Below are 23,706 nucleotides of genomic sequence, written 5' to 3' on the forward strand. Positions count from 1 at the left end.
TCGCGGGACATTTTACAAATCAAAGATAAGTGTAGAAGTCTCACTAGCGCTCCACTCGGGTGTTCTCCGTCTTTCTTCTGACAGTTCGCGAGAGAGGGGGCGGTGTTTTGCATGATGTCGACCTGCGAATGCAGACACGATGGCTGGATTGCGTTTACATTACACTGAGATCCGATCACAGTGCGTCCTCGACTACCTCTGGAGCAGGACACACTGATCGGATAACATTCCGATCAGAAGCGTGTTTACACTTGTCTTTCGGACACAGCCGAAGTCACACAGAGCACATGAGGGATGAAAATACAACAAAAGTCCAATGGGGTGTGACAATTATGCAAACAAAAACTTTTATTTTGTATGCGATTAATCGCGATTAATCGTTTGACAGCACTATAAATTATTATATTATATTATATTATATTATATTGTATTGAAAACAAGACAAAATATTTAAGTTTTTTTCCAGTGAAAGATATTTAATATAATATAATATAATATAATATAATATAATATGTAAAATCCAAGGATGGTTTTGTTGGAAAACAAGTCATATACACTTCATAAATGTATTTATTTTGTGAAATGCATTTTTATTATTATTATTTTTTTTTACATCTCAGTTAAAAGCCTAACTATCTTCACAGACCTATTTTTCTACATGTATTGAATTACTACTGAACAGTGGCCTTGAAGCACATTCTCGCAATTTCAGTTCATTGTGTTTTTTCATATTTTCTGATGCTCTAAAGTGAACTTGAGCTTTTAAAAACCATCCCATGTATAAACCATGTTTTTTCATGTTATTTCTCCATTACCATGTAAATTAGCATACAGCATCAATTAAAAATGCACAAATGCATGGCAGGACTGTGAGTCACAGCTGGTCGACTATAATGTTAAAATCACACGGTGGACATTCTGTTCTGGAGGGAGAAATGAGACACTGGATTACTCTAATGGCAAAATCATTAAGCACAAGCGAGACCCTCGGCTCTTACTATGTGAAAATGGCTCCTGTGAGTGACTCCATAATCTCTCCTCAGAGTGCTTTTGTGGTGTCTCATTTCACCTCCCCTGTGCTGGTTTGTGTACGCGGCTAGTTGTTTTTGTGTTTCACTGCATATGCAGCAGCGTTAGTCTTCATGTGTGTGTCCACGTGTGTCATGCAGCTCGTCTGTGGTGATAGTTAGTGTTTATGTTGTACTCTACTGATGTCTCCCACTCCTCATGTTCAGACCATTACGGCACTATTACGGTACGAAAGTTCTTTGTTCTGCACGGCCATGATGACAGCTGTGGCACGTTGCTGTCAGATTTAGAGATTTATATAATATGCTGCAGGCTAATAGCAAAAAATGGTATGTATCAAACGTGGGAAAGGAACACGGCATGTAGCCATGGGCTGTTTGTTTGACTAGTATTTTTCAGATATTTTTCTTGGACTCATGAAACCATGCTCTGATGCTGTGCTGTTTTAACCCCCAGGGTAGGAGAATGACTTTATTGGGGTGGCCTGTGGAGGGGTCTCACAGACAAGTGATGTTAGACTGTGTGGTGCCATGGTCAGCACCCTGCTCCTTTGCTGGAGATACGGAAACCTGCGCTTCGCCATCAGTTTTAGCTCTTTTCTAAAAATCTTTAGAAAAAAGGATGGTGCACTTTTCCACTCACAGCATGATTCCATTATCTAGGAGGCTTCTAAGGAACTGAGATACTGCAGAGAAGGAGATTTGGCCTGTGACATGAGCATGTGGAATCCAGAGAAAGACATCATGTTCCAAATTGTATATTGACAGAGAAGCCGTATGTGTGCCTGGCAGACGTTTTAAGACTTTTTAAGAGGTGCCAACTGATGCAACAGTTTTATTTGTGGTGGAGAGCCGAGCATGATTTAATAACTGAGACGTGCTGCCTATAGCTCAGCCGAGGCTCAAGTGTAATTGAGGTAAATGATCGGATCAGTTTGGAGAGCACTCGTGAATAACAACAAGCGGCTCTTGTTCAGTAGTTCTAAATCACATTTAATAACCAGGCCATTCTTAAGCCGGCTAAAGTCTCGTGTCCTTATAAAAGCTTCTCACGGTGGAATACACTTTGATTTAGTGGTGAGAGGGTCAAAGAATGAGGTGTTCAGACTGACTGCTTGTTTGTTTGAGGCTGTTGATGTTAGGTGAGGTTGTGTTGTCTGTTTTCTTCTCCTCACACATAGGCTAGTTTAACGTCAAAGGCACAGTGTTTTTCAAAGAGATGAACCTCTGGAAATCACATCCTCTGAGCCTCTGTAACGTCTAATGTTACAGCTAATGTTTTCACATGGTTTCTTTTTTTCTCTTGCTTGCTGCAGATCATTTTTTGTCACTGTTTCAGTTCATTTTTGTCATACCAATGTGCTTTTTTCATGGCTATTTCGGAAATGTCTAAATATATAAAACATATAAATTATTAATATAATATAAAAAGAAGAAGAAGACTGGTAATCTTACAGTACTCTTATCAAGCTAACAAATCAAAATCAGAACAAAACAATAAAATTATGTATGTATGTATTGTATAGTACATATATATATATATATATATTATAATATATTATTATTATTATAAATTGCATACTTGTCAATGATTTAATTTTAATTTGATTTGTATTAATTTGATCACTGTAACATCACTGTAGGCATATGCTCTCGGTTACATTAGATAGCATTATAACATAACCTGCATTATTTTTAAAGTAGTACAGTAGTGGGATTGTAAGGTATTAGAATGCCTGAATTTCACTTTTATTCTTTCATATTCATCACACACATTAATCCATCAATTTCTTCATGTACCTTTTCACCATGACTAATGGGGTTCATGGCAAAAACCTTCCTATATTTTCCTCTCTGCTGGGTCCATTTATGTCTAATTTTCCTTTCATTAAATGAATCTATTCTCTCTTCCTTCTCTTTGCTCTTTCCTGAATGTCACAGCAGGCATATGAACCAATCAATCAAGAGAACATTTACCACTATAACATCATGAATCATTGGCATTTTAATGTATCAGTAGTATAGCCTCACTCTTCCTATATATATCTATAACCTACAGAGGTTCTGTGTGGCAAAACACTTAGACATTATGCCACCTAATTCATTGTATCCAGGCTGCACTTTTGTTCACAGGCATATGAGGTGAATGAGAATGAATTCTAATGAAATCTGATATAGTAATAAACCTCTGCTCAGAATGGAAACATTTTACAATATCACAGTCTATTCCAATCACATGCTGCAGGGGCTCGTTCCCATACTGAAATAGACATGGCTGAGTTGCAGCTATGCATGCAAATGGTGAAGTTATTCTTAAGGGGATGTTTTCCACGCAGCACAGATGGACACAAATCATACTCGTGGTGATTCACTGATTGATTTACTCTTCAATGGTGAGGGAAATGCCTTCTGATGACCTACAGAATAGAGAGAAGGTCTACAAATTTGTATGTATTTGTTAAACTTACAATTGAAAAAAAAATACTTAGTGCACATTGAATGCTGAAGATGACATCAATATGATGTCTATAGCATGACATTAACTCCAGAGCATTGCTTAATTAGAAAGATGAAAGTGCAATTCATGGCAATTTGCATGCCAATAATTTATGACCCATGTCTAAATGAAAGACATTTATGAATGTAAACACTTTACTCAACAGGTTAAGCGTGTCCACAGAGAAGGTAGTATTAATATAAATTTCTAACACAACAGTAAATCACATTGCCACAATCAAAGCAAAGATTGCACAAATATTTCATTTAGCACAAGGTGGTACAGGTCACAGTTTCACACGAGAGGCTACTGTGATCTACATGCAGAGAAAATCCTTCCCAGAAGGGTGCAGTGTTAACAAATCTGTCCAAGCCGTCACATTCACTTTCATTTACTGAAAAAGGACATGCATGCTGTTGCTTGGTAGTCCAGTGTTTACAGTGACAGAGCATTCTTTTAATCTCTATAGTTTTTTTCTAACATTTACATATACATTGACAATGTTTGACTTATGTTTCCAATGTAAAATCCTGGACAGATTTAGAGTGCACCCTTTTAAGAAGCTGGTTTTAAACTGCACTTTGATGTAATGCTTCAGTGAAATAGAAATATTGTTTTATCAGCACATTTTATCCATGATAAGTAAATGTGTAGAAATGTTTGAAATCCTCAAAGCATTTTGCTTTGCACATAAAATCAATCAAGACCACAAAAAGCCACAACTAATACGAAGAGATATCCTAAAGAGCAAAGTTCACAGTTATCGATCGCATAAACAGGCTGCACAGTAACAGAGAGACACTTGCCCTAAATTAATAGTTCACAAACACTGACAAGTATTGAAACGGTTTACCACTTACGCAGTTTATGATATGCATGGAACATTAGATTAAACGCCTAGGTCAGAAATGTGAGTGAGTGAGGAACAGGGAAATTGCTGTGTGCTTTGCACTGCATGCATTAGCTGAGCCTGACAGGAAACCCGATGCCTCCTACTTTATTTATTTATCTTTCTAGATAATGTTTTTTTGAGAGGGAGTCACATAATGACTTTGATAAACACTGTTTCTCAGGGATTTACACGGAAGCTTGATGGACTTTGTTCAATTGTACTGGAAAAAGTTAAGAACATTCCTAGGGTGACTAATTAGGATTTGGCAGCATTCAGGACTGTGCCTGCTGAGGGACGCGAAATGACTTAACGCAGATCAAAACAGGCCACCAGAGAAGTTCTGTTATCATACACATTTTAAGCAAGAGATAGAGAATTTGTTTATGCTGTGAGAATGCGATATCGTGCATTAGCATACAATGGTTTATTTTTGTTGACTTCCATCTAAGGATACTCAGCTTAAGCAATCACATGACTAAAAGACTGAACTATATAATTCAGCAATTTCCTTAAACAAACTGGTATGAACATGCGGTTTCTCTTCCTCTTTCATTGTGATAAGAGGTGTTGTTTATGTGCTGAGTTACCAATTGGGTCAATTTTTAACCCAGACATTTTTAGATGTACTCTAGACTAGTTAGAACAGAGCTGTGGCAGGTGTAAGAATTTTTATGTGGTGTATTTTTTTATGTACCATCAGAAATGGCCTGTTTTACAGAAGTGAACCTGATACTTTATGTGAAGTAATGCTTGTTCTAGTCTGAATGACTGAATGATTTAATATTTAAGCATCCAAATTTAACTAAGTTGCAGTGAAAATGCTTCAGACGGCAATACCTGATTTAATCTGTTGATCTAATGCAAGCAAACATTCTTTAAAACTGAAACTCAGTTCCTCACTTTATGCAAGATGACAGAAACATGACTCAGGAGGGAGGTCCCTTTACTGAACATCCACTTCAAAGTTCTTTTTCATTGCTATCAAAGAAATACAATCTCTGTGAGCATTCCTGTTCATTTAAAACTGAATTGCTAAACATTTTTAGCATCTAGTTTGTTGTTTTCTTTAGCTGAAACTACTTTTTGAGTGCGCAAACCTATTCGAGTGGTGAAATGAACCAACAGAGCAAGTGAACTTAAGAGAAAGCAATGAGGTAGATGAGGAAAACCAATGTTTAAAAAGTCCCTTTTTCCAACACACACCTACTATTGGTCACTTACCAGAGGAGGGTTAACCTGTCCTTATGTGACACATTGAGAAGTCACAGTAGAACGAGCCAGGACTCGCAAGGTGATTTATAACACACTCGTAAGGTTTTTACTGCAGTTCCCATTAGAGTCCGTTTTATCTGCTGACATGCGTCCCTCTTTCTCAAAGTTTCCCCCAGCTGTGTCACTGTTCTCTGAGCTGCCTTTGCTTCGCCCTCGGTGCTCACTTTGCCAGCTGTGCCCACTGTATATATATCCATTGACTGGCCTGACATTAGGGTAGCGTGTTCTGTTGAGGCATAGAATCTCCTTGAAAGCGTACCTAAACTCTGGACTTCTACAGTAGATCAGTGGGTTAAAGGCTGAGTTAGCGTAACCTATCCAGTTTAAGATTTTGAATATAGGGTCAATATGGTCCATTTTTGGGGATTTTTGTTCATATATGGCCCTGACCACATTTAGTACAAAGAACGGGAGCCAACACAGCGTGAATATACCCATAATGATGCCCAAAGTCTTCAAAGCTTTATGTTCCTTCAGGCAGAACTTGGGCTTCTTGGCGGTCCTTGCCTCACAGTGGCTGCTTGCCACTTCTTGAGTTTTGCCATTGTTCTGAGCATGAAATCGTCCCTCACTTTTGTATATCTTCTTCAGCTGCTTCTTTGCCTCCTGGAAGACGCGGCTGTAGACAAAAATCATAATGACCAGAGGGATGTAGAAGGAGATTATGGATGAGATGATGGCATAAGTGGTATTGGTGTGAAAGTCACAGCAGGTAACATTCATCAAGCAGCACCTTGCTTTTGTACTATTGGCAATCCACCAATCCATATGGATGGGTAGGAAGGAAATGAGCCCGGCAATGACCCATACCAGCAGCACAATGATGCAAGCTCTGCACTTGGTCAGTAAGGACTGGTAGCGGAAGGGGGATGTTATGGCGAGGTAGCGATCCAGAGCGATGACACAGAGCGTCTCGATACTGGCCGTGACGCACAGAACATCAGTGGCCGTCCAGAAATTACACCAGAATCTGCCGAATTGCCAAGTGCCAAGGTTGATGTTAAGGGCGCCGAAAGGCACCACCACCAATCCCATGACCAGGTCTGCACACGCAAGTGACGTAATGAAACAGTTTGTGACGGTCTGAAGTCGTTGGAAGCGGCCAATGGCTGTAATCACCAAGACATTGCCAAAGACGATGACCAGAACAAGAACGGACATGAGTGTGCCCAACAGCACCATCTGTGGTTCGCCAATGTTAGACTGGGTGTCATTCAGAGATGGAGATGCAGTGGTGTTTGCCATGACCTGAGAGATTGAAAAGGAAAAGCAGAAATATACTGAATTAGTTAAGAAAAAATTAACACAAAGGCTTGTGCACTGAGCGGTAAACCATTTAAAAATGCAAACACTAAGTAAACAAGTTGTAAAAACAGTGCAATTCAATGCAAAGATAATGCACTTTTTTTTTTACAAACCTCCAAAAATGACTTCCACCTCCACTCCTCCTTCCATACAAAGTTACAGCATGCTTTTAAGGTTTATAGGTTTGTTACGAACGAGTAGATCCTCCCCAGCTTTCTCTTGCATGCTTATCTCTTTCTCTCTCACTTTTGCTCTCTCTTCCTCTGTCACCACAGCACTTTTCTCAACCTCTCTCACACACAGTCACTCTGCCGAGCAGTGTTACGTTAAGTGTGGCTCCCAGGCTATTTGTCAGAGCCCTTATAACATTCTGTGATGACATCATAGCTGACTTTCAGCCAATGAGCTGAGAGTGAGGTGAAGGCTGTACTGCTGCTACAGAATTAAGTAACAACATCCTGACAGCTACAGTGAGACTTGAATTGCATTTCAAACAGTTCATGCAGACTAGTTTTACATATATATTTTCTGGTTTAATACATTGTTTCTGGCTTTTATATATGTTTGTGTTCTGTAACTCATGAATAAACTCATTCATGTAAGTGCTTTGGAACAGACAAAACTAGCCGACAATATTCATAGTGTAAAATGCCAGGTTTATTGGGAAGCTAGGAATCGAGTTAGACCAGAGGTGAATGCAAAGAATATGAGGAAATTTCTATTTGTTTGTTTGTTTGTTTGTGTGTGTGTGTGTGTGTGTGTGTGTGTGTGTTTGTGTGTGTGTGTGTGCGTGTCTGAATGTCCAGAACCAGATGTCCAGAATCATGCCTCCAGCACTAGAAAGGCCATATGCCATTAGTGTTTTTATCTTATTGTATAACTTGAATGAAATGAACCAAACAGTTATGCTTAAAAATTTAAATCACCCAAAAATGAAAACAGTTGCTGGTCCCCATTGTCTTCCATAGTATGGGAAAAAATACTATAGAAGTAAGTGGAATGGGGGGCAACTGTTAAGTTACCCACATTCTTCAAAATATCTTTTTTTATGTTCAGCAGAAGAAAGGCATACAGATTTTGAACACCCTGCAGGTGAATAAATGTCTTTCAGTGCTTTAAAATCACCACATTTTCAAAAACATTTTATTTAACTTCTTTTAGTTATTCACATTATGTTCTTCGAATATGTTCTTAAAATTGTGACTTAAAAAAAGTGTATTTTATTATATGTATTTGTGACATTTAATGACCTAGAGTGTCTACGTAGTCAAAAACAAAGACAAATACAAAACAAAACTAACAAATAAAAAAATAATGTTTTTTTTTTTTTTTTTTGAATTTTTGTTTTTTTTACTGTACAAACAGTAATATTGTAAAAATTATTAAATTACAGTTTTTTTCTGTTGGAATATATTTTAAATTATATTAAATGTATTATTAATAGAGACTCTTGAGCTACATCATATAGCCATGTGTATCTGACCACATAGTACCAGTTATACTGTAGAGTTTGATTAGTCTGACTGAATGAAAATTAGCAGGTGGACTTTGAGTACCCTTGGAACATGGAGATATAAGTAATGATTAGTAGCTTTCTTGTCTCTACTATGTGTGTTTTTTCTGTGTGCTCTCTGATGGCCATGGACTGTGTGTTACAATGTGGATATGAGGTAAAGATCAGATAAAATGTAGCAGTGTCATGTCTGCAGAGATATTAGAGGACGGGTCTGTGAATTTGAGTAAAATGGCTTCTTTTGAACATTATTGTGGAGAAGGAGGATGAGTGGGAATGTGACACATGAATGGGACTACAGCAGGGATGTCCAATCCTGCTCCTGGAGGGCCACCTTCCACCAGAGTTTAGCTGCAACCCTAATTTAACACACCTGAACCAGCTAATAAAGGTCTTCAAGATCACTAGACCTATGCCCTAATCCCTTCAAAGGGTTTACCCTCCGGAGTGAGGGAAAGCTTTGAATGGTTGAAGGGTGTAGGGGACCAAACAACTGTTTCTTAAAGTGCCCTTTTGCATCATTATCCCATGCCCACACGGAGGCGGCGTCATTGTGGAAAGAATCAGCGCAAAGGATCATGGGGGCCTGAAGTGTCCATCAGTTGTACCCTTCGAAATCCTACATTCCAAAGGGCCCTTTGAAGGGGCCAGTTTTAAACACTTCAGTTTGGAACGACCCTTCGATATGGCGGCCATGATTGTTTTCACTCCGAAGTGCCTTTCGGAGGGCGATATATCCCATTTGGAATGCACCGACTTTCAGCGATTTCATGGGAGCAGTAGATTTAATTGGTTTTGCCATCTGTGGTTTCAGACTGAATGAAAAAGCTGCCAACAACAAAGGGTGTGGTGCTTGTTTGTACAGTTGTCAAATAAAGCTGTGATAACTTAATTATTAGTTGTTGAGTCCATAAATCTAGATTTCTTTATTCTCAAGCCACTGAACATTGAGTACCAGGTGTTGATTTATTTGTGCTTGTCATTTTTTTATATTTCTCTATAGCTATAATTTATTTAGTTTTTAGTAATTTAAGTAGCTCAAATTTATGTTGATTTTCTTCCAGATTGCCAAGGTAACATGGCTTGTTTTCATAACATTTTTTCTTCTAATATTTCAGTTTTATTTTATTTTATTTCCCCTTTATTTTAATGAACAAAAATGTTTTAACTTTAGTTTACAGTAACACCGTTTGAGTACAATGAGGTATTGTCTCCGCGTTATGTGAGACTTCTGTTTATGGAATGCTTGGTACCGGTAGTTCCTGAAAAAGACGATTAAAAAGTAGCTTGTTTGCCACCAGCTCACAAAGGTCCATCATTTATTGCTTTGACCAGTTGCATGTTCTACATTTAAAAGTGTTAAAACATTTTAAAAACCCTTTAAAATGTTACCATAATCGTTGAGGGTTCAGTCTGGATTGATGATCCAAAAACTGGTACGAGTGATCTATGAACTGAAAAATAACTGAGAATGCATTGTCAGCAGAGCTCTTAAGTGCAAATTGCTCGAGGACCAAGTAGTAAATTTACTGATAAGTGCTCTGGGTAACAAATCGTGTCTGCTAGATAAGACATAGTATATAAAGTTAAATATCTTAATGTTTAATCTTTTTGGAGAAACTGGTCATCCTGAGTTTAAACAGGAACAACCAGGAATTAAATTCCCTTTTTTTTTAAGTGAGACAGACTGAGAACGTCAAACATGACCATGTCAACCAAAGTGTTTTACATATCAAATTTTATGCAAACAGGGATGTCTTTGATGAATAGAAAGTTTAAAAGAACAGCATTTATCTAACATAGAAATCATTTCTAACATTATAAATGTCTTAACTGTCACTTCTGATCAATTTAATGCATCCTTTGCATATTCTTTCCTGTCAATATCTCTATCTATTAAAGGCAAAATACAAACAGTGTTGCCAGATTGGATAGACAAGCTCACCAAAACCCACCCACTCCAACAAAAAAGCACCCAAAACTTATACTGTCAAAATAATTTGGTAGAATTGTATTTCCATGTCAGTCAAGGTTGATAAGGACCGGTTTTAACTCCTCAAAACAAAATAATGATGACAAAATAATATAAAAATAGACAAATTTCCCAGGAAAACAGATCAAATCAGGCCAAAATACAGGGCAAAAAAAGAGAATTACCAAATATGGCTAAAATATGCAGGCAGACACTGCCATGCAAAAACAGTAATCAATGAATTTCCCGATACTCTAGAAACTCAACAGTCAGGCTAAACCAATTTAAATGCAAAAAGTGGTCATTATTTCACACTCGTTCATGCACACACCATGACAGCCAAAACTGTGTTATTCATTGATACATACAGCACGATAATCTGATAATTAAAAAAATGAACAATAATAATGCACTTACCTTCATGTCGCACTTTAACTTCAAACAGAATTAGAGGAAGCCTTTTGTGAATATTGTAGAACATAATACAGAACTTTGCACAGTTAAAACTAATCAAGTCCAGCAGCTACCAATATGGAAAGTAAAAGACGTCCTGATGCAGGACAGCATGGTATTCAGTTCCAATTTTGATTAAATTATTAAAGTGTGCTCTGATTTCAGAGTTAAAATATTAGAGCCTTCATGTCAGCTCCCTCCACAGGTGTAATTCACATTTTGAGAGTCGAGTCACTCTCCCACTCTAGCGAACCGTGACTTTTGAACCTTGGCCCTCTCCCCCTACCCTCGTCGGGGGGGAAAACAGACTACCAGCCTAGCTTACAGAGTCTAATTCTAAAAGTCATCTTTGACAATTCCACCTTTGAAACAAGACGCTATTCCAGCCTTAATGCGGTCACATACCAGACGAGAAGCACAGTGCTGCGCCACACCATGTAGGGTTGCACCAGCCATTCGTAAGTTCTTACTTAAATGAGAACGTTAAATCCACACTAGAGGCTTAGTAACTACTAGCTAGTTTGTAACTAAATCTATACATTATTCGGTTGCACCAGTTGTTCGTAAGGCAGGCCGCAGCTGGTAGTTCGTAAGCTCTCCGTAAAGTAATGCGTAGTCGCATAATATGACGTTTATCCTAAATGATCCAATAGTAGCCTTCAAATACGCGAGTATGAACTTGTTTAAATTCTGTGAATTTCAATTTATTCTACATTCTAATTTATTTTGCCTCATGTAACTAATGGTAAAAATAAGTTGCCATTTAAAACGATACTACTTAATCATGAATGACATTAGCCAATAGGTAAGCTATTTTTATGTTAACATTCAGAAACTGTAATTGAAATAACGTAAGGATCAATAAATACTGAAAGAAAAAAACATAAGAAATGCCATTTATTTATTATGGCTGATTTCATTTGACATGCGCAACACAGACCGAAGCACACAGAGGCACGCTGTAGATGGGGTGTTGAAGAAGCACTAAAAAAAGAAACAAAGTACGTTTATTCATATATTGTTCTCTCTTTTAATATGTACGTGAGTGTAAATGTCAGCAGCATCATATATGTCTAAAGGATTGAAGGTTGTCAAAGAAGAGCATATTGATGCAGTTCACTCAGTCTTGCTATTTTATTCCAACCGTTAAGCGGTCACACTGCACTTTTCGCTCCATTGACTTCCATTCATACGCATGCGAATGCATCAGACCGGAAACGCAAGCCCGTGCGAAAAGTTTCAAAGTTTCAAGTTCCAAAGTTCAAACTTGGTGAACTCTGGCCTGCGAATTCGCATTACGTGATACCGTGTGACCAACGGCAGATCGAAACAATTTCGCATGCTCAAAGTCTAGTGTGACCACGACTTTACTCTTGACCGGACGCTTCCGTAAATATTTAGTTGGAACGTAGAGTTACATTTAAAATAAGTATAATGATGCAATGCAAAAATATAAAAGTATATAAAAATATAAAAATAAAAGACTAAATATAATCTAGATCTAAATTAAATCCGTACATATAAACAAAAAATGAATGAGAAACAGAGCCTACTTTCTACTATTGCGTATGTTTATCTACGGCGCTGAGAGGAGAACGATCACATGAGCTCTACAGTCTTCTTTCCTATTGGCTGTCGCTCCCGAAAGTCGCTCTTCATTTGTATAAAGTTGAAGGATTCTGAACTTTGTCGCATCGCTGGATACGCCCCATCCGGTCGCCAACGGTCGCTGTTGCTCGTGTCGCCGGAAATCACCAGCTCTCCATTGAAATGAATGGGATTGTGTCGCTTTGTTGTTGCGTGTCGCTTGTAGTGTGAACGAGGCTCTAGACTCACGCATCGCACGGCGGCGGCGCTGCGCTTCTCGTCCATTGTGCGACCGCCTTTCAATAATGCAACAAGAAAACAGTACAGCGAGAGTGACTGATATCACCAAAATAAAACATAGCTAAAGTCAAATGAAAATCCTCATTACAAATGCATCATCACACAATCGGTCTGTGCACAAAACCAACAAATGTAATGTTTAAAGGGGTCATATGATGCGATTTCAATTTTTCCTTTCTCTTTGAAGTGTTACAAGCTCTTGGTGCTTAAAGAAGATCTGCTCTCTGAGGGCCTAGGGGGCCCTGAGGTTCCCCACTGTTATATTTAGGCTCTGGCATTCTGATCACTTTAATATACAGATATGCATTCAAAATCTGATCCCTTATCGTGCTAAAAACCCATCACTCATGAATCATTACATCTGTCTGCTGATCCGATCAGCATCAGCCGACTCTGCAGTGGGCATGTGTGTTTAGTAACGTTATGATGACTGATTGGATGCAGTACATGCACACTTGGGTTTTGTTTGTAAACCAATTAGTCTATACAATTTAGATGTTTGAAAACCACCAAACTGACCCCAAACCAGCCCAAATTTTGTCCACCTGCCCAAACCAATTTTTTCCCCGCACAATCAAATTCAAAACCGCCCAATCTGGCAAAACAGAAAGCAAAAATATAAGTTGTTCATATTTCTCTAAAAAATAGGACAAATGTTCACATTGCATAGAGATTTTTGTCTAACCTGTACAAAGGCAAATTTTGATCATGGAATAATCCATGACTCATAATAAAAAGAACAAATTCTATTGAAGTCTGTATATTGTGGTTTTTGGGAATCGGTGACCTTATCATTGTTACAGTTGGCTTCACTCCCTATTGAGTAGGACTAGACAGGCCTTATATGTTGCATGAGTAATCGTAACCAATCTCAGTGCGGAATACTGATGTGCATGTGGACAGAATCTTTGGAATCAACTGTTTATTTTCCTTATATCTCTGTGATCTTCCAGATATAAATAACTTCCAACACCCCCATCATCAGGAAATCCAGATGCTGGCTGGCAAAGTTATAAAGGGCACTGGTGAAAAATGGATAGTGGTCTTCCAGAATGTGCTCTATGGAGACATGGCCGCCAGTGAATTTTGCAGTGGGAGCTGTGTTTTCATGTTGGTTCTAATTGGCTTGGTATGTATTGGCTCAACATCATAAGAGCTGTGTCTCGCTGTAGGCGTTCATACTCTCTAAATATGAGAGTTGGATTCCTCAAGGAGAGGAGGAGCATGTGGAAATGTGAGAGAAGTTGTTTGTAAGATGATGAGTTGGACAGTTGCAGGTGGGAAGTAAGAAAATGTTAAATTGGCTTTAGTTTTTTTTTCTGTATTATAATTTCCAAAAGCTAATGTTCCATAACAAATTAACAATTATGAATGAACTTCATAATTAATCACCTTTGACCCACCTTCCTGAAACACTGCCATTACTGGCATTTGAATGAAGGATTGTTGTATACCACTTGAGTGCCCAAACTGCAGTTTCCATTGAACAGAATGCAGTAACAATAACTTGCCACTTGCCAGATTGCTGTGACACTAGATTATATTTTATATCAGTCTTGTCAGATCCTGCAGGAGAACCAAGCAAACTATCCTGTAAATAACCAGTGCAAAATCACATGCACATACATACATATACGTATACCTACATATTATTTATATACACTTTTCCGTTATTGTAAATGTCTGTCTGCACCTGTTTTGTCAGTTTGCTTGTGAGTCTTTGCCTCTGATGAATTTTCTCCTCATCCAGTCTTATCAGCACCATATAGGGTGATGGTGTGTGTGTGAATGAGAGGCAGCCAGTTTGTTTTGGACAGACAGAGGTTATCTACAGGAAAACCCGTAAGCACATTTACGCAGTCATTTATGTGGCATTACTCAGTGCTTCCATACGTGCGTGGTGCATACATATTTTAAAAGTGCATACGTATTTTAAAAGCACTGTATCATTTGTTTCCATACCCTTGAAACTGTCAGCTGACTTTATTATACTATATGGAGCTGGGCTTGACATTAATGGTTATGAAATGTTCTCTAGAGATTTCCTTATGTCTGGTCCTTATAAGGCCTTTATGTGAAGGACACATCTATATGCTTTGTCTGTTCAAAGTGAACAAAAGCATTGTAGGGAAGTTCAGCTTCTGGCCCTTAATAACAAGCTTTCCAGTCTTGTGAGTGTGAACGACCTTAAGAGATAAAATCACCTGAAGCTACTGGCTTGATATACTGGTAGAATTTCTGCTTTTTCTTCACCTTATTTTTTTGAGGTAATAACATGCTGCTGCTATTTCCACTTTCCACTTTTACATATTTAAGGAATAAAAATGAAATCTCTTAATATCCTTGCTAAGGGAGTATCGTTATTGATTTCATAAACATTATCAGTGTGTGTGTGTGTGTGTCTTTTTGGCATTACAGTGTAGTAACTCTTCTCTGTATATACCATTATACAGAATACAAAATATAGGTCATAGGTCAAAAAGTATTTTGCCATACAATTATATTGTATTGTAATTAAATAATTTTTCACAGTACATGGTGAACTTTTTACATTCTTTTAAAATTAGTCATTTTTGGAGACTAGTGATGGTAAGAGGCCAGGCACGAATTAATGATTCTGAGGTCACATATGTGTGTGTGGAATGGGATGAAACTGATGTCAGACTTACTGTACATCATGAAAAGTGAGATGCAGTTTATACCATTAAATAGACAAATTACAGATAGCGATAGAGCGAGAGAATTGTAAAGGGTGGTTGAATGCATGACAGTGGGGGCAGGGCTTTGTGCCAGGATGAGCACAGTAATGGGCCCAAGCAGGAAAGGGAAAGACAGTATAAACAAGTGTGAGGTGTCACAGAGTTGCCCTAGTTTCTGCAACAGTTGTTGAGATATATATATATAAATGTGCTGGAGTAGCAGACAGATGGTCGAGTAATTTCCTCCCCCATTCTCTCAGGATACCTGGGAAATATCCGCTCTTGGATAAGAGTTGGAACACTCATTCATTCTCAGTATACTTTCATATTAAAAAGATAAAAAAATCAGGCTAATGTTCCTATTATATTGTGATGAGGTGTTGCTTCGGCAAGGAAATGACATTGGTATAATCAAACAAGGGTTTTACTTGTACAAATGATTTTTTTAATTGTTTAATTAAATGTTTTCTGCTCAATTAAACACAATATTCCTTCTGTGTATCACACACAATGCAAATGGACAAAAAGTGAGAGCATTTCTTCATTGACTATGTTGTAGATAGTTTGTCCTCAAATTCTTTCAACAGCGCCCGAGGCAGCGAACACCACGTAACGACTGGGTGTTTCTACATGGAGGCTTTACCTAAAGTCAACAAACACCACCTGTATTTAGCCTTGTTTTGGTAGCCCTTTACAAGTCCATCACATTGGAATAACAGACTCCTCTTAGCTCAAAAAAAATGTATTTTTAGAAAATACAAAGTGTACTATTGACAAATGTGCACTTATCTTGCTTAGTTACAAGTTAACCCTATTGCTTAAGTTACCCCGTTTCCAAACGAGTGTCGTCAAAATGCACAAGCTCTTGATAAGAATCAAAACTATTCCTCAGTTTAGAACTTGTTTGAGACATAGATAAACACATTTCCCTTCCCATTTCAGTTTTGTCTGCACTATAAACAGTTGTATCAGATTACAACAGATTCAGCCTTTTTTAATAGAATGCTGTGTTTTAACCATTTAAAGTTGGCATGAAATGGAATTGCAAGCATCTTTTTTCTTTATTGTGATGTATGCCTGAATGAAATGGCATATTAGAAGAAGAAGAAATGGCTTATTAGAAGAAGAAAAAATGTAAGGTGGGACTTGATTGGAATCTGATGTGACATCTACTGTACAGTATATTATACATATATTTTTTTATATATATGCTTTTGTTTAAAGATTACGAGGGCACATGAATTAAAAAAAAAAATAGAATGATGTCCATGGATAAATCATTAAAAAAACTGCAATATTCAATAAAATAAGAATGGTTCATTTTAATTTTATGGTGTCTGTAACAGTAGTCAACACTCAAATTGTACAAACCTCAGAGAAATTTCAGAGCCACAGTGTTCAATGAGTTATTTGTACTGGACAACATTCAAAAATCCTTGGCATTTACTCTCCATAGAGCTCCCATAAAGGCATTGTATCCCTCAGAGATGAAAATAATCATGGGAAAAAATTTTTATCGAATTGCACTAATATAATTCACATCCCAATGAGAGGACGGGTTAGAGTGAGTGAGCAGCAGTCACACACTAAGTGTGAATCTGTAATGCGTTTTTGAGAATGACAGGAGCGGCCATGATTAACTGACGTGGATGAGGATAAATAGGACTATCAATAAATAAACAGCACTTCATTTCTCAGGAGTCAACCTGCAGTGGGAATGTACCGTCAACAGTGCCGCTCACAGCGTCTTCACCAATATTTGTCTCACTCTGAAATGAAAGCAGAGCAATGAATAAATTTCCAACATTTAAAGATGAGAATGGACTTCATAAAAGGCTGCGTGTGAGGACATACATTATGAATGTGCTTATACTTCAGCCTTTCACGTACATTATTTGATTTTCATTATTCATTTCAAACTGTTGCATATAGATTTTCGTCTGAAATAAGTGGCTGCCTGTGGGAACAGATTAAGTGGTTCCCTTTTGTTTTGCCAATCAACTGAAATATATTCAAGCCATATCTAATAATTACATCTAATGTTTTGGTCATTGCACAGACTGAGGCAATCCATTAAGGATAAGAAATAAACAAGGACATTAATTTATGTGTACAAGCCATGAAAAGATATTTCAGTTTTGTTAGAGGTAATGAAACAAGGTCAGTCTTTTTATTGTGTTCATGTTTTCCTTTCCCTGCATTGTGGAAATAGGATATCTCCCATTTTCTCTTGAACTTCCCTGCCTATCAGACACTTCCTCGATGTGGCCACACCTAGTCTTACCTCCTGACCCTGCTGCATTCTGGTTTTTCAGCTCGCCAACAGTAAAAGGTTGTTTTTGTTGCTATGTTACAGGCGCCTTTCCAACATTTATAAATAGCAGTGAGCCATTTTGTGCAGTTCCTCTCTGTAGAGGAAGAGCAGAAGCAGGCGTTGCTGTAGGTTGAGGTGGGCTCTCAGTGGGTGAGTGCACATATGGGTAATTGTGCATGCAGCACTGCTGAGTTCCAACCACATACGCCTCTTACTCTGCAGTGATGTGATTAGTTATATTTATCTATAATTTTCATTTATAAATGGAATAGATCCAGTCCTTGATTAGAATTGGTTAAGTGGCATTTGAAGCAAAATACTCTTAAACACACACCTGTTACATCTGTATTACTGTACCAAAACTGTTTGTTGTAACATTACATCAGTATTACTGTACCAAAACTGTTGTATCCATTCTGCTAAATCTCAACTTACAGACATTTTATGTAATATGTCTGTCAATTTGTCTACTTTAAACTTGCACATTTAATTAAATGTGTTATATGCCATTTCTTTGTAAGTATTTGTACAATTTACTAATATCTGAGTGAAAAGTGTATGTTGAATGAGTGAAAAGTATGTATATATATATATATATATATATACGTACTAAAATATGTATTTTCACTCTCTGTGCAAGACCAGTTAGATTGTAGTATTCACCTTTGTGTCTCTATTCATTAGCTTTAGCCATGCTAGAATAGCTTTGCACCCAAGGCAGTAAAGATAAATTCAAACAGTGGTTTTGTTCTGGGTATCAGCCTAGAGCTTAACAGTCCTTTCGATCTGAGAACCTCTTACATGCCAGGGTCTCACCATGAGAAAAAAGAACATCCTGTGGTTTTTATGTAATTTTTGCACTTTTATTATTTGAACTTAGAGGTCTGTGGCCTTAGGTGACCCAGGAAGGGTTTAAACGGAATGTGAAACATTTCTAGTGTATTTTCCAGAATATAGCCATAAGGCTTTTAAGAGTATGGCAGTAAATCTTTCAGCCTTCGGCACCTGGGAGTTTAAAATGTTGGTTATGCGTTAAAGAGATTCAGAGGAGTTGTGGAAACAGTGCATTAAGAGTGTTAGATATGAAAAGCTTACGACATTCAGTTAATTTCTATGAAAGCGGTGCTATTAAGATCTGTTTTATGTGATTCCAGTACAACACCTGCATAAGCGGACCTACAGCAAACTGAACATATGCAGAGAATAAATAGCACTGCCTATCGTTGCATTCCTGTAATTCTTCATAACGGTTTAAAGATGATGAAAGAATGTGAATGGGAACATTTTGCACCATGAAAACTATGAAAATAGCCTTTGCCCTAATGAAAATTGCTATATTTATTTGTTGTAATCATGCTTTTCCTGGTAATCAACTACAAAGTCTTGATCATGTATCCAGACTTACATTTCCTGAAGAGAATACATGTGATTTCAAGTGTGTGTTAATGAAATGTTTTATCAGAGCTGCTTTGTCATTGAGCATGTATGTAGTTTACGTGCATGTCAGTAATTTTGCAGTGTAAATGTGTCTGAATATTTAATTACATGGAAGGGAGACAAGTCCAATTACAATTCATAATGCAAATATCTCAACAACTCACTGTAAGTTACATTTTACAAGTTACAACTTGTGCTATATCTCAAGATTTTACAACGGCATAATGATACATACGATTTTTGATGCTTATTATAATTATGGTGGGTCAAATCAGATTTGGTATTTCCAATGCCGACGTTTTCTACAATATTACAATCAAAGAATGCGGTGGAGAACTTGCTGTATACTGAGAGATACTATCTCAAATGCTCGTGTCATTTGTTTTAGAATAGAATGTTCATACTATTGTGAGAACAAATATTTTGTTGACTTGTCACAGGACATGGATCATTAAGGAAGCAATGACAGAACATGATGGAACTTGCCCCAGTTCATCACATTAGATTTGTGCATTATGACAGTGATACCCAAGGCATGGGAAGGAATGTTCTATTCACAGAATCTCATGCACCCAGCAAACCATAATTTTAGCAATTAGACTAAATTAGCACTACTTGAATTACAAGAGCATTAAACAGCATTGAAGTTTCTATGAAAATCAGAGTGCAATGCCAGTTTTTGGTGTTTTTGTTCTTACATTTTTGTTCACATACATGAGGACCAGATCTACAGGTGCATCTCAATAAATTAGAATGTCGTGGAAAAGTTCATAAAATCCAACAGAAATCAAGTCTTCAGTATAGAAAATCATCTTTAAATGACATTAGGCACAAAATAATGTGAACACCCACCATTATAGAGGTTTAATACCATTTGTGATATTAAAAACAAATGTTGTGATTTTCATTTATTTATCTATTCGTTGTCTCTATGTTGTAAATCAGTGTTGTATAAGCTGTGTTCAGCATTGTTTAGTACAAGCCGTGGGTGAAATGGGTGACTTGTCAGACATCCAAGAAGGGCAAATCATAGAAGCCTGTTTAGGTGGAGCATCTGTAACCTTAATAGCCCAATCTCCTTAAATAGTAGTGAAACACTATAATTATTGTGATGAAATGCATCTGTGGTTTCCTGAAATTAATTCTGAGAAATGCCACTTGTTTTTTTTTTCTATTTTGCACAATGACATTTAGATTATTGGTGTTTTTGGGGTCACTGTAGATCAAAGAAAACATTTACACATAACACATAACAATATGATTCTGGCATGGACTAAAACATTATAACCATTATAACCTTAATTTTGATGTTGAATACAAAGCACCTTTGTAATTAGGAAAAAAAATGTTAAAGGAATTAATCCTTTAATCATTTATCAAGTAATTTTCTATAACAGCAGCAGATCATTTTGTGTTGAGATGCTTACTCTGGCCTTGAACAAGAACAGGATGTGGGATGAGGTCTGAGCAAGGCTGGCTTGCATTAAAGGAGAACAATGTGAAACCAATACTAAATACATGTACTGTGCATTGGTCACACCTATACTTCCTATATAATTGTCACTTTATGTCTAAGGTGGTGTGGAATGACTTTAACAAGCCCTTGTTTCAAACATCACATTGGAAAATACCCTCTTAGACAGGACTTGGCTCCTCCTAGAAAAATACCATGCATACCATTACATAAAACATTAAAATGATGTGTCATGACAATGGCACGTTTCAGCTGATCAATGTGACTGGGATTTACAATAAGGGACTACACTAGATAGTACTTTCTGAAAATTTTGGCTGAAATGATAAAAGTATTATAATCATCTGCTGCATATAATGGTCATAAAATCTAGTGACCGGAACATTCACCTCATCCAGCCTGCGGTCTGGATAGAATACGTTCCAACATCTCTTAGCAGATAGTCTGTCCTGCTTTCCATAAACCATCTGTCAGCAGTCTGCATCTACAGCTCATCAAAACCTGGAATTTTCTGGAGTGTTATCAGGTTTTATCACAGAAAAAACTAAAATAAAGCATACTGTGTCTTTCATCATGTTTACTTCCCTGAAATGATGATAAAGATGATAAACTAGTATTTGCAATTTTAGTCACACTCAAACTCAAAAGTTTTAAACCCTAGGAAGTGTCAGTGCATACTGCCTACGCTGTTTAAAAAAAGATTATTGGAGTACATTTTACAGTAAAATGCAGTTTGTGAAATTTAGTTTACTAGCAATTTTTTTCTGTGTACATAGAACCGCATAAGTGACTTCCATAAATACAAAACGCATCGTAAAATATTACACTTTCTTATTAAATCAGATTGGCTATTTTATGGTATTTTTATAGTATTTTATAGTAATGCAGTACAAGTTTGTTGCAATTTTTCCCTTTTGCCATCTTTTATTATTTTCACAGAGCTTGTTGCAGTGCTGTTATGTGCTGCTTTAGATTTTTTTTTTCTTACTAGGTTTTGGAAGAATCCATCTTCAAATTATGTTTTGGACAATCTTTAGGTAAACAGAAGTGATTTAAGTTAATGTCCTAATCGCATACAGTATGATAGCCTGTTGACCCTGCAGACAATCATGTCAAGCTCCATATGAAGACAAACCTAAACAAGCAGAACATCCTGATTTCCTGTCCTTTTACAATGTCATTGTATCTGCATTTTATATGTCTTCCCTTTAAACCCTGTTGGCTCCAGGCACACCCAAAGCCATGGGTTATGGACATGTGTTGTTTGTAAGTACGGTGGGAGCAGCAGGGCGGAAGAGCTTTATAGGTGGACAGGAAGTAACTCGTAATGAAGTTGGAGGCATGCTAGATCTGCACCAGCACTGGGAGACTGGCAGGTTGCTCAGTGTCAAATGTTCATGATGCATTACGCTTTTCATATTATTATGTTATGTCATGCAAGAGTTTTTGACTGTCTTGAGGTTTCAGCTTTTTGGTGAGAAGGTTCACAATCAGATGAACTGTTGAACTGATCAATGTAGCAATTGTTCAGAAAGTTCTGAATGTGCAAAACTTCTCTGGTTACTGTGCATATACTGTATCATGAAGCCAATGCAAATTATCTGTCTACAGAAACTGTGAATAGTGTTTTGTGCACAATGTGATCACGTACGTTTTGATAAAATTCTACCCACACTGAGTGTCGTAAAGAGAGGACATGTGGGTGTTAAAAAGAACATTTTGCTTCCTCTTTGTAACTGCTGACAGCTTATATCGGGTCACATATCTTCAAAGGGTTCTATTCAGAGGAGGTTTTGGCAATGATATTAGTGTTTTTATTAAACACTACTCAATGTCTTATGCTGATAGTATCATTTAATGCATTAAAAAATTAGAAGGATTTTCAATAATTGTCTCGTACTTAAGGAGTTTATTAACATTCTGCTATGCGTGCAGCATTAAGGGTGCTGATGAAAGCATGTGGTCATGTGGTCTGGTATTTTAGAAGGTTGTTTACACCACACTCTCTCGTCTTGTATGTTGTCTCGTTTTGGTGCATAAATCTTTTTAGTTACTTCAAGAGCAATATGCATTTAAAGTGTTAAATGTAGGAGGAATATATCAAAGTCATTTATATGTGCCAAGCTTTCTGCTGCCAGCTGGTGGCGCTATAACTATAACTGAATATTGGCATGTAGATCTCTTCAAGCCAGGACATTTATCAAACATGTGACGTTTGGTGCAGATTGAACATGGTATGTTTAAGTTAGTGTAAAACAAGTCATATCCTATTGCCAGCAGTTAGCGCTTTAGATGTGTTCAGGCCAGGACTCTTATCAAACATGTAAAGTTTGGGGCAGATTGGATATTGTATGCATGAGTTACAGCAACGTCCTCTTTCATGGCATTAACAGCATTTAGCACTTAGTAAGTGTTGCTAGCATGTTTGAGCATGTTTTTTAGCATGTTTAGCACTCGATGGCCTATTTTAGTGTGTTGCTAATAGTGCATCACAGTGTTAAACATGTCACTTCCTGTTGACAGTAGATGGCGCTATGCCAATAACTGAAGATTGGCATGTAGAAGTGTTCAGACCAGGACTCTTATTAAACATGTGAAGTTTGGGGCAGATCGGACACTGCATGCCTGAGTTACAGTAACTTCCTGTTTCATTGCATTAATAGAATGCTTTATCACATAGCTAAGTGTTTCTAACATGTTTTAGCATATTTCTAGCATGTTGCTAGCCTATTTAAAGGGGTCATATGACGCGATTTCAAGTTTTCCTTTCTCTTTGGAGTGTTACAAGCTGTTCGTGCATAGATAAGATCCCTAAAGTTGCAAAGACTAAAGTCTCAAACCCAAAGAGATACTTCTTTATAAAAGTTAAGACTTGTCCACGCCCTCCTAAAACGCCTCATTTAAACACGCTCCCACATGTCTACGTCACTGTGTGGGAAGATTTGCATAACACCGCCCAAACG

At 37.4% G+C, this 23,706-nt stretch overlaps 1 protein-coding gene across 2 annotated transcripts in view; it reads right to left on the reverse strand.

Annotated features, from left to right (window-relative positions):
• The window catches only part of LOC107740094 (beta-2 adrenergic receptor-like), a 10,101-nt gene extending 2,784 nt beyond the window's left edge, over window positions 1-7,317 (reverse strand). The window contains exons 1-2 of one of the 2 annotated variants that reach the window (XR_001640057.1): window positions 7,108-7,317; window positions 5,639-6,937 (exon numbers count right to left, since the gene is read on the reverse strand). Coding sequence is in view for 1 of the 2 variants with exons in the window: in XM_016552382.1 (XP_016407868.1) it covers window positions 5,714-6,934 (1,221 nt within the window). In the remaining variant the exon portion in view is untranslated. Of the gene's footprint in view, window positions 1-4,548; window positions 6,938-7,107 lie in introns of those variants that run through there. The other variant, XM_016552382.1, reaches the window with a different exon arrangement.
• Window positions 7,318-23,706: the final 16,389 nt, after the last annotated feature.

The sequence above is a fragment of the Sinocyclocheilus rhinocerous genome, unplaced genomic scaffold (assembly GCF_001515625.1).
Source record: "Sinocyclocheilus rhinocerous isolate Xijiao unplaced genomic scaffold, SAMN03320098_v1.1 scaffold584, whole genome shotgun sequence".
In the NCBI taxonomy this organism is placed as follows: Eukaryota; Metazoa; Chordata; class Actinopteri; order Cypriniformes; family Cyprinidae; genus Sinocyclocheilus; species Sinocyclocheilus rhinocerous.